This window comes from Vipera berus, assembly GCF_964194415.1.
Source record: "Vipera berus genome assembly, chromosome: 16".
Classification (NCBI taxonomy): Eukaryota; Metazoa; Chordata; class Lepidosauria; order Squamata; family Viperidae; genus Vipera; species Vipera berus.
Genome location: NC_138219.1, coordinates 7,276,782 through 7,288,077, shown reverse-complemented (window position 1 = coordinate 7,288,077; position 11,296 = coordinate 7,276,782). Strand labels below are relative to the sequence as shown.

General features: G+C 49.2%; 1 protein-coding gene across 1 annotated transcript; it reads left to right on the top strand.

The window, feature by feature from the left end:
- The first annotated feature begins 324 nt into the window (after positions 1-324).
- Positions 325-10,996, top strand: B4GALT3 (beta-1,4-galactosyltransferase 3). The gene is made up of 7 exons (XM_081340874.1): positions 325-410; positions 4,959-5,247; positions 5,981-6,216; positions 6,721-6,911; positions 7,409-7,531; positions 9,689-9,793; positions 9,920-10,996. Exons 2-7 carry the CDS (start codon positions 4,995-4,997, stop codon positions 10,476-10,478), a joined length of 1,467 nt encoding a protein of 488 aa, XP_081197000.1. The 5' UTR covers positions 325-410; positions 4,959-4,994; the 3' UTR covers positions 10,479-10,996.
- Positions 10,997-11,296: the final 300 nt, after the last annotated feature.

Below are 11,296 nucleotides of genomic sequence, written 5' to 3'. Positions count from 1 at the left end.
TTCTATTATTGCTGTTTCAATTCTTTATTCCATTCTTGTTGCTCGTCTGTACACTGAGAGCTTCTGCACCGGAGACAAGATCCCTTGTGCGTCCGATCACACTTGGCCAATAAAAAAGTCTTCTGTTCTATTCTAAAATACCATAACCATCCTAACACCTTGCAAAAAAATAAAATAAAATAAAATAAAATAAAATAAAAATCCTCTTCCTTGTGCATTAAGTGCGCTTTAAGGGGCGGGGACGAGAGGGGAACCGCCCCGCCCCCTTTGTCTGACGTCACAAGCCCTGCTCTCGCCCCGCCCCTCCGGGGAAGCTGGACCTGCGAAGATGATGATGATGATGGTGGCGGCGGCGGAGATGCAGGTCCCGGGGCGGGGCTGAGATCCGCGGGGCTCTTTCACACGTTCAGGTACCCGTGTCGGGTCTGGCCCTTGGAGGAGCATCTTGGGGTGCAGCCCTGGGTCCCCCACCGCCTCCTCCGCAGCGGCCTCCCCCGGCCCTGGACCGCTTGCAAAAAAAACCACAACCCTCCAGCTCTGTAACCTTTCTTGCAACTGAGCTCGGGCTCCGGCTGGCTGGGGATGATGGGAGCTGCGATCCCCAGTCCCGCAAGGGGGAGAAGCTGCAATCAGCCAGCCGGGCGAGGAAGCCAAAGCCTATAGCTTTTTTTGGGGGGGTGGGGGGTGGGGAGGAGTTAGGCATCCTTACTCCCGTGCAAAGGATTTAGGGGGAAGAGGGAATCTGGACACGGGTTTCCACCACCCCCCTTCCTGGCTGCATTCACACGACCCGTGCAGGGTGACATTCTTTGGGGATCAGCAGGTGTTTAAGCGCTGGAGGCAGGTCAGGCTTTGCAAGCCACGATTCAGGGGCCAGGAAGGATGTTGCCCTCTCGCTTTCGGTTCTTAAACTCGGGTTTGTGGGGGGTGGGGGTGTAACTTCGAACGGTCACTAAAGGGAACGGTCGTGAGTCTGTCATCCCTTCCTATTTTTCCCACTTCCCACCCCCCTCCCCAATTTCCACCTGGGGTGTTATTGAGGAGCAGAAGAGAGATCCTTTCGTCCCGGCCTTAAAACATTTCTTTTCCATCAGGCTGACCTGGACTGACAATAGGGATTTTTTTAAAAAAATGTTTTTAATATTTTATCATTGGGGCTTTAATTTAATTTTTTAACATTTGTATTGTTTTTCTTTTATTGTGGTTAGCCGCCCTGAGTCCTTCGGGAGATAGGGCGGCATATAAGTCATAATAATAATAATAATAATAATAATAATAATAATAATAATAATAATAATAATAATAATAATAATAATAATAATAATAATAATAATAATAATAATAATAATAATAATTTTATTTATATACCGCCCTTCTCCCGGAGGACTCAGGGCGGTGAACAGGGCAACCATATAAAAATACAAAAAATACAAAAGTTAAAAAAGAATTAAACATATGCCCAAGCTAAAAAACAGTAAAATAAATAAATAAATAAAATAAACAAACCACTGCAAGGTTGTCCCTTTTATCTCACCAATTTTGAAGAGCCAAAGAAACCGCCAAGCCCAGGTTTCTACAAGAAAACGACTTTTAGTTTGATCAAAACAAGAGTCGGGGGGGGTCCTCCCCCCCCTTTAGGGGGCTGCTTACGGGGATGAAGGCACACACAGAGCAAAGGTTTCTTCCACTTTTGGTACCTTTTCAGAACAAAGAGACTCAAGTCTCTGAACCAGGAGTAAAGAAGTACAGAAAAACAAATTGCAAGATGGTGACTCATATCCATCCATCCAGGCTAGCTCATCTCCCTCCCTCCCTCCCTCCCTATTTCCTGGACCATGAATCCCACTTTGCTCCTTTCACGCCTCTGTATATTTTAGCGTGAGACTTTTGATTTTATGTAAATAATTTCCCAGGAAGGCACCTACAAAGCTACTTGCACATAAACTATTTATACATACATACATGATCACAAAGTATCACTCCTAATATCAATATAAAGTGGTTTCAAAGTACCACTCCTAATATCAAGCTTAAGCATAATCAAATCATAAACACAATCAAATGTGAGCCTTGGTGGAGCAGTGGGCTGATGCCTCCTGAAGTAACACCAGCTGCCTGCAATTAGTGCAGGTTCGAGTCCCACCAGGCTGAAGGTTGACTCAGCTTTCCATCCTTCCAAGGTAGGTAAAATGAGGACCCAGATTGTTGGGGGCAATTAAGCTGACTTTGTAATAATGCCGCTTGGGTGTGTGTGTGAAAGCCCTAATAAGCAGGCATATGCATAGAATGAAGGCTACTGCTAAGCACATTGGTTTGCGCTTAAATTGTAAGCCGCCCTGAGTCTTCGGAGAAGGGCGGGATATAAATGGGATTAAAATAAAATCAAATAAATAAATAAAATCCCTTCACCGCCCTTCCTTTCTTTTGATCTTGCTGGCTTTGAACCAGGTGAAAAACTGGGAATCACGGGTGCCGGTTTCAGAATGGACCCTGAGCTTTTCTGTTCCTCTGATCTCAGGTTTGGGAGCTGGGAAGCAAGAAAGGAAACTCGGGGGGGGGGGGGGAAGCAGAAAAAAAAATAGGAACGGGTTACGGGTAGTCCTCGATTTACGACCGTCTGTTTAGTGACCCTTCAAAGTTGCAATGGCAGGGAAAAAAGTGACATGACCGTTTCCTCCCCTCCCCCCTTTATGGCCTTTGCAGCATGCTTGGCAACTGACTGGTATTTATGACGGCCGCAGTGTCCTGGGATCACATGATTCTCTTTTGCAGCCTTCTGACCAGCAAAGTCAATGGGGAAGCCACTTAACAAGCGTGGGAATTAAGGTCTTAAAACGGGACCAAACTCACTGAACAAATGTCTCACTTAGCCCCAAAAGTGTGGGGCTCCATTGCGGTCGTACGTTGAGGACTATCTGTATATGTTGTCATCTGGATGACCTTTCTGGTGTCCGTTCCGGAAAGCAGATGTGATTGTGTTCCCTAATTCCGGCCTTCGCTTGCAGCCTTAATCTGGATTTAAGGCTCAGCTGCTGGAAAAACGCCATCCAGCTGCCTTCCGAGATTAATTCCGTGGTTTTTTTTTCCCAAGCCTGTATCCGGAATCCGGAGCTGAAACCGGGCAGAGTTGTTCCCTGAAGTCTCCTCTGCTTATTTCATTTGATTTGGATTTATTACACGTATAGGCCTTCCCCGCTGCCCTCTCTTCCCACACGGGTTTCACGATAAAAATGGGAAAATTTGCAGGCTGCCCGTCGTGAGAATCCGTGTGCAAGCCATCCTCTATTTAGAACCCCACATTTCTGTTGTGAAGTGAGTCTTGCCCTGTTTTACGACATTTCTTTTCGCAGTTGCTAAGGGAACCACTGCGGTTGTTAAGTCAGCAACACGGTTGTTAAGTGGATCTGGCTTCCCCATTGACTTTGCTTGCCGGAAGGTCGCAAAACGGGGTCACGTGACCGTCAGAAGTACAGGCCAGTTTGCAAGCATCTGAATTTTGATCCTGGGATCCCAGGACACTGGGAACCATCATAAATACGAGTCAGATGCCAAGGGTCTGATTTTTTTTGATCGCGTGACTAGAGGGATGCTGCAAGGGTCCTAAAGTGTGAAAACTGGTGATAAGTCCCTTTGTTTAGTGCTGTTGTAACTTTGAACGGCCACTAAATGAAGTGTTGCAAGTTGAGGGCTTGCCTGTAGTTAAAGAGTTTAAATTCTGCAAAATATTATGCTGGTGAAATTCTGTCAAAAGCCCTTTCTCTTTCGAACACCCCTTTTCTTTGATTGTGTGGCCCAGGAAGTAAATGAAGGATATATTGTTGTCATGATTAATTTTGCAGAATGCTCCTGCTGGGGATTGCTTGCCAACAAATCACATTAGGTGGTTTGGGCAAGGCTGAAATAGGAAATTCAGAATTTGGTGGTTGGACGAGAGAAACTAGAACCGGTTTTTGCCAGTTTAGAGGGTTTTTTTTAAAAAAAAATCTGCATTTTGCTTGAGGGATGGGGCAGAAAGATTGCTATCACGATGTTGCAGCCGCTTTGTAAATTAATGCTTAAAAACTAGGATACGAAATGACGGCATTTTATGAGAGGGCCAATCCATGTGTTTTGAATATTTGCTGCGTGTCAGGAAACCAGACGGAAGCAGAGGTCAAAAACTTTGGGGTTGAGGACTAGAAACTTAACAAGCCCACACACCAAACAGGAGTGGCCAGCCTCCAACATTCCTGAGCATTGAACCAAACACCGGTATATCTCCTTTGTAACGCAAGCCAGTCTCCTTATTGGCCAAGTGTGCGCAAAGCCACAAATGGTGTGTGTGTGTGTGTGTGTGTGTGTTTGGGATGTTGTGTTCTCTCAGCCTACCCTGCAGGCTTGTTGACTTAACGACCACAAGGGAACCCCAAATTCCCGTTGTTAAGCAAGGCAGTCGTTCAGTGAGTTTTGCCCCACTGTACGAGTTTCCCCCCCCCACAATTGTTAAGTGGACGTTACATGAATCGTGCAGTCATTAAGTGAAGTTGCCTTCCCCTATTGCCTTTGCTGGTCGGGAAATGACCGGCTGAGAAGGTCGCAAAAGGAGAAACGCGTAACCCCGGGACACTGCAACCGTCACAAACACACGCCGGTTGCCGAGTGTCTGAATTTTGATCACGGGACCACGTCACGTGTAGAAGCCGATCCCTAGAGGCCTTCTCCAGCCTCATCGTAACTTACAAACCGTCCTAGGTCAAGGACTAACTGTGTCCGTCGGCAGGCTGATTCCTTTGGGGCTGGGAACGAGGAGGAGCCCCCTGGGGGAACTTTGGACCCCTCGCGCTCGATCGAGCCCACCTGGCAGGGATGTTGTGGGGGGAAAGTAGGAGGGGGGGGAAAGGCAGGATGGAAATGGGAGGGGGGAAAAATCTGCTTTTTGATGCAGGCGACTCCTCACCCTTCCTCTCTCCCCGCGACAGAACCCGTGTCCCCGGCTGATCCAATGCTCCAACGCCATGCTCCGCCGATTCCTGGACCGGCCTTGCACCCTGGCTCTCCTGATCGGCTTCCAGTTCCTCTTCATGGCCTATTTTTCCTTCGGCGGCTTCCGCAACTTGGCCTCCATCTTCGGCCGCGACACCAGCCCTTCCTTCGACTATTCCCGCACGCACGATGTCTACACCAACCTCAGCCTGGTCTTCCAGCTGCCCCCTCGGCTCAGCACCAGCCAACCCCTGCCCTACTGCCCGGATCGGTCCCCGCACCTGAGTGAGTCAGATTCTGCCTCGGTCACCCCCAAAGTCGCTGGCACGTCCGACGTGGGCGTGCTAGAAGGCGAGGATCTCCAATTCGAAGGCTTATGATGGACTTGCAACTCCCAGAATTCCCCAGCCAGCACGGCTGGCTGGAGAATTCTGGAAGTGGAACGGTTTGGAGACCCCTGTCTAAGGGACGCTTCCGAGCCTGGAGTGAGAACTCAAAAAATGGGATGAGGGTGGAAGAAGAGAGAAATCAAAATGTTAATTAGGAATTGCAATAACTCAATAAGAGAGTTGGAAGGGGCCTTGGAGGTCTTCTAGTCCAACCCACTGCTCAAGCAGGAATCCCTATCCATTTCCGGACAAATGGCTGTCCAATCTCTTCTTAGAAACCTCCAGGAATGGAGCGTGCACAGCTTCTGGTGGCAAGCAGTTCCCCTGGTTAATTCTTCTCACGGTCAGGGAATTCCTCCTTAATTCCAGGTTGCTTCTCTCCTTGATCCATTTCCATGCGTTACTTCTTGTCCTGCCTTCGGGGGCTTTGGAGGAGAGGTTGACCCCCCCTCTTCTTTGCGGCAGCCCCTCAAATATTGGAAGATGCTGTCTGTTTGTCTGTCTGTCTGTCGTATCTATCTGTCTGTCTGTCTATCTATCTATCTATCTATCTATCTATCTATCTATCTATCTATCTATCTATCTATCTATCTATCTATCTATCTATCCATCCTGTTGGTTCCTTTTAGTTGGCCCTTTGATGGTGAGTTTCAGCCATGTGCCCACTCTGGAGAAGATTCAGGAGAAAAACCCGGCCGTCGAATTAGGAGGCAGATACCGTCCTTCCAACTGTGAGTCCCGCTCCCGGACGGCCATCATCATCCCCCACCGCAACCGGGAGACTCACCTCCGACACCTCTTGTACTACCTCCACCCTTTCCTCCAGCGCCAACAGCTACATTACGGAATTTATATCGTGCACCAGGTAGGTGATGTACGAAAGGTGGGAAAGGTGGTTGAGCACGCAACGCGCCGCCTGGCTGAGGGATTCTGGGAGTTGAAGTCCACCAGTCCTAAAAAGGCCCCTGATATAGACTTTAAGAGGAGTGGACTTCAGCTCCCAGAATTCCACCAGCCCTAAAAAGGGCCAAGTTTGAAGGCCCCTGATATAGACTTTAAGAGGAGTGGACTTCAACTCCCAGAATTCCTCAGCCAGCGTGCCTGGCTGAGGAATTCTGGGAGTTGAAGTCCACCAGCCCTAAAAAGGGCCAGGTTTGAAAACCCCTGGGTTAAGAGAATCCCTGCAGTTGTTAAGATAGGAACACAGTCCTTAAGCAAACCTGGCTTTCTTAAACAAATTTGTCACTTAGCGAGAGAAGTGTTGGCCTCGACTGCGGTCATAAGCCAAGGACCACCTGTAATTTGGTTGTAGGCGTTTGTCTGTTGTTGCAGGTAATTCAAATGATCGAGGTTGCCTCTTTTCCCGCAGGCCGGGAACGCCACTTTCAACCGGGCCAAGCTTCTCAACGTGGGCGTGAAGGAAGCCCTGAAGGACGAAGAATGGAACTGCCTTTTCCTTCACGACGTGGACCTGATCCCGGAGAACGACCACAACCTTTACGTGTGCGATCGTTGGAACCCAAAACACGTCTCCGTTGCCATGAATAAATTCAAATACAAGTGAGGGAAGAGAGCTGGGAAGTCTAGAGCAGGGGTGTCCAACCTGTGGTCTGCGGGCCGCGGTACAGGCTGGCCAGGGCTTATATGTGTGTGCGCTCCCTTGCGCTAGTGCCACTGCCGCTACGCAAACAGGGCTCCATGCGGCAAAAACGGGGCGCCGTGCGGCAAATGGCTTGCCGTGTGGCGAAAACGGGGCGGTGCTAGCATCACCCCGTATGCGTCACACATGCTCGCGGCCCCGTTTGTATGTGTGCACGCATGCGCACATTACAATGCTTCCCTCTCCCTTTCCCTTCGGTCCGCTAAACAGGAAAGGGTTGGAGACCTCTGAGAAGGGGGGTGGGATTTGCCTGCCCCTCCTTTGATCCGCAGGGAGTCCTCGGCTTACAACAGGCCCACTGGCTGAGGAATTCTGGAAGAGGAAGCCCCCAAGTCATCAAAGGGTCAGGTTTGAAGACCCCTGCCTTAAGTTAAACCCTGTTAATCTCGGTTTGCAGGCTCCCGTATTTCCAATATTTCGGTGGGGTCTCGGCCTTGACCCCAGACCAGTATCTGAAGATTAATGGTTTCCCCAACCAGTACTGGGGCTGGGGCGGGGAGGACGATGACATCGCCATGAGGTGAGTTCCTGGTTGACCTTCTTCCCCTACTGCCTCTTACAGGTAGTCCTCGGATTATGACCGTTTAGACCAAGGATAGGCAATCTTGGCTCTTTTCTTATGACTCGTGGACTTCAACTCCCAGAATTCCTGAGCCAGCCAGGCTGAGGGGAAAGGGAGAGTTTCCAAGCTGAGCCACGCTGGCTCAGGAATTCTGGGAGTTGAAGTCCACGAGTCATAAAAGAGCCAAGGTTGCCTACCCCTGCCATATGCAGCACCCTTGTTCTAGTCCAGGGGTAGGCAACCTTGGCTCTTTTATGACACGTGGTCTTCAGCTCCCAGAATTCCTGAGCCAGCGCGGCTCAGCATGGAAACCTCTCCCTTTCCCCTCAGCACGGCTGGCTGAGGAATTCTGGGAGTTGAAGTCCACGAGTCATAAGAAAAGAGCCAAGGTTGCCTACCCCTGGTTTAGGCTTACTACAGCCTTGAAGGGGAAAAAAAGGACCATTTTAACTCAAACACTTGGCAACCGACTCATATTTATGACGCTTGCAGTGTCCTGGGGTCACTTGATGATTGGGAACAATAATGTGGACACCTGTCAGCTTGTGTGTCTTTTTTTCTTTTCCTAAACTCTATGGTTTCTGTGTCCTGTTTCTATGTTCCCCCTGTTGTCCGGTTGACTCTCGCCTTGCATGTAACCTGTGCTTTGTTTTCACTTTCTGCGTCCAGCATATTTTTTTTCCCCGTTCTTCATTTCCAGTTTTGCATCTTGAGTGGCACCTGTCTTCACCTTTCCACCATGTCGTCATCTCTTTTCTCTGCTTTCCTTCTCTCTTCCTCCTTCCTCCCTATTTCTCCTTCCTTCCTTCTCTCCCTCTTCCATTTTTCCTTCCTGCCTTCCTTCCTCCTTCCCATCAATTTTTTCCTTCATTTTTTTTCTCCTCCTTCCTCCGCTGTCAATTGTTTCCTTCCTTCCTTTTCTCTCTCCTTCTCTATTATCAATTCCTTTCTTCCAGTCCTTCTCTCCCTCCCTTCTTCCCTCCCTCCCTCCCTCCCTTCCTGCATCTTTCCTCCCCTCCCTTCTTCTAGCTTCCGTCCCTCTTCCTTTCCTTCCCTCTCTCTCTCTCCTTCTTCACCTTCTTTTCTCTCTCTCTCTCTCGTGAAGCCCTGCATGCTCATTTTCCTTCACACCATGTAACCATTAGAGGCTGTGCCAGCCAGGTAAGATTTTGGTGATTTTTTTTTTAAAACAAAACGAAACAAAACAAAAAGATATCTCAGCAAACCTCAAAGGCAGATAGATCATCCTTCACTTCTCCTTGTAACAAGGCTGCACTGATTTGAGCCCCGATGACGAGAAAAGTTCAAAAACACGGTCAGCTCGCGAGCAGGCCAGGCTAAATGTCTGTACTTGGCCACCTTTTGAGGTTTAGAGTTTGGAAAAGGCGAGATGAGAAACTGCTCAAGGCTTTCAGACGAAATGGTTTCGAGGCTGGGCCACTGCGTATTGAACTCGGGGTGGGGGGGGGGGAAGGAAAATATTTCGTAACCAACAGGACGTTTTAAAGCAATGGCTTTTCAACGGAAGCTAATTGCTTTTTTTTTTTAAGTCAAGGCAAGTCCAGGCTATTGCCAAAATACAGAATCTGTGGTGTTTTTTTTTTATGGAGGCCCTAAGCTTGTAAGCCGCCCTGAGTCTTCGGAGAAGGGCGGGATATAAATGGAATTAAAATAAAAAAAATAAATAAATAATTTTAACGGAAAATTGGGCCAATCAGTTGAAGACCTACTGTTTTTAAAAGAGCTAAAGATCTCTAAGATCTTAATCCACAGCCTCTTGGATTGAGGCTACCTTTGTTTCGTGGCTTGTTTGCTTGATTTAGGAGACCCGTTGTGAATAATTTAGCTTCCCTATATAGTTCTTTTCCAATGGGTGCGTGCCGGCTAGGGAATTCTGGGATTCGGAAGTCCACCCCTCTTTAAAGCATGATCATTGGGGAGTTTTTTGAATTAAAATCCACATATCTTCAAGCTTGCTGGCTGGAGGATTCTGGGAGTTGAAGTCCACCCATCTTAAAGCAGGCTGGCTGGGGGAATTCTGGGAACTGAAGTCCACCCATCTTAAAGTTGTCAAGGTTGAGGAACAGCCCTTCTGGTCCGATCCCACTTTTCCAGGGTGCGCTTCCGAGGGATGAGGATTTTACGGCCGCCGGTGTCCGTCGGCCATTATAAAATGGTGAAGCACGAAGGCGATCAAGGCAACGAGCAGAATCCGCACAGGTCGGTATAAGGTGGGGAACGTAGTCTTGAGTCATGACAAAAGATCCTGCCCTTTTGTGATAAAACACAACAGTGTGCAGGCTGAGGAGAGCTTTGAATAAATGGCTGATTTGTGTTTGTCGCCAGGTTCGATCTGCTGATCCGGACGTACCGGACGTGGTCCCAGGACGGCATGAATTCTCTCTCCTACAAGCTCCTGTCCAAAGAGCTGCTGCCCCTTTACACCAACATCACCGCCGACATTGGCACCAACCCTAAGGCCACCAAAACCGGAAAGGGCTCCTTGTCTGATTTCGGCAGGAGGGACTATCCGCGAGACAGCAATCACGATTTCCGTCAGGAGATGCTGCGTAAGACCCCCTTTGCCAAGCTCTCCCAAGCCATGGGATGGCAGGACCCTCCTCCAGTGACGGAAAAAAAGGGGGAGAGGCCAGCCCCAATCTCAGCAAACCCCAAACCGAGCCCCGGAGCCCCAAAATGGGAGATGGACGCTACCCTCGAAACGTTCAGCGAGGCCGTCCCCAGTCCGGAAGTCTCCAAACGAGTTTTCGAGGATAGCACGGAGACGGTCCGACCCAAAGGAGCAGGCGCAGCTTCGCCACAACCCTCAATCGGACACACTGCGCAGCGCTGGGCTCCCCGACCCGACTCTACAAATCACACGGATGCTAGAACGGCGGATTAAAAAAAAAACAAAAAACGATGACAGGCAGATTGTCAACGAGAGGTCGAAATTTAGAATTACTCTCTCGTTCCCTGCTCGGAGTTTGGGGAGGATCCGTCATCGTTTCTCCCCAGGCCAACAGAGCAAAAGGACCGGACAGAGGTGAAGTGGACAAAGAAAGGGGCAGGTGAATGGGGAAGAGTTAGGACGGCAACGGGAATTTGGTTCCCATAATCTGTGAATGCCGGCCGACTCTTCCTTCCCGGATGCAGGTAATCTACCAAGGCTCCCTTTTTCTATCTCGCGCTTCGCAGGACTGGATCCCGCTCGGAGGTGACTGGAAGCACAGGAGTGATCGACTTGGGGTGGGGGGGAGGACACTTCTCGTCTCCCAGATTTCTGTGCGCCCCCCCAAGCGCCAGGAAAGCATAACTCGCTTTGCTCAATTTCAGCTCAATTTTTTTTCTTTTTCGTCTGTTCCCTCCTTGTGAAATTGGGATGGGGGGGGAATCTACTCCCACCCCAGTGGTGCCCTCCCACACAAGCGAGCCAGCCAGGATCAAGGAACGGAGGGGGGAGATTTTGTGATGGAAAGAGGCCCCCCGCCCGGGGCGCTCAGCCTCTTCTCAGGTGCAGGAAAATCTCCCCCCCCTCGAATTGAAGGAGAAACAGACTAGACATTTAAACAGCGTCAAAGCTGTGCTGCTCTCCTTTCTATTTCTTCTTTTCTTCTCCATCCTTTCTTTTTCTTCCTCACCCTCTTCTCCATCTTTTTTCTCTCCATTTCTTCTTCTTCCCTCTTCTCCATCTCATTTTTTCTCTCCTTTTTTCCATCTTTT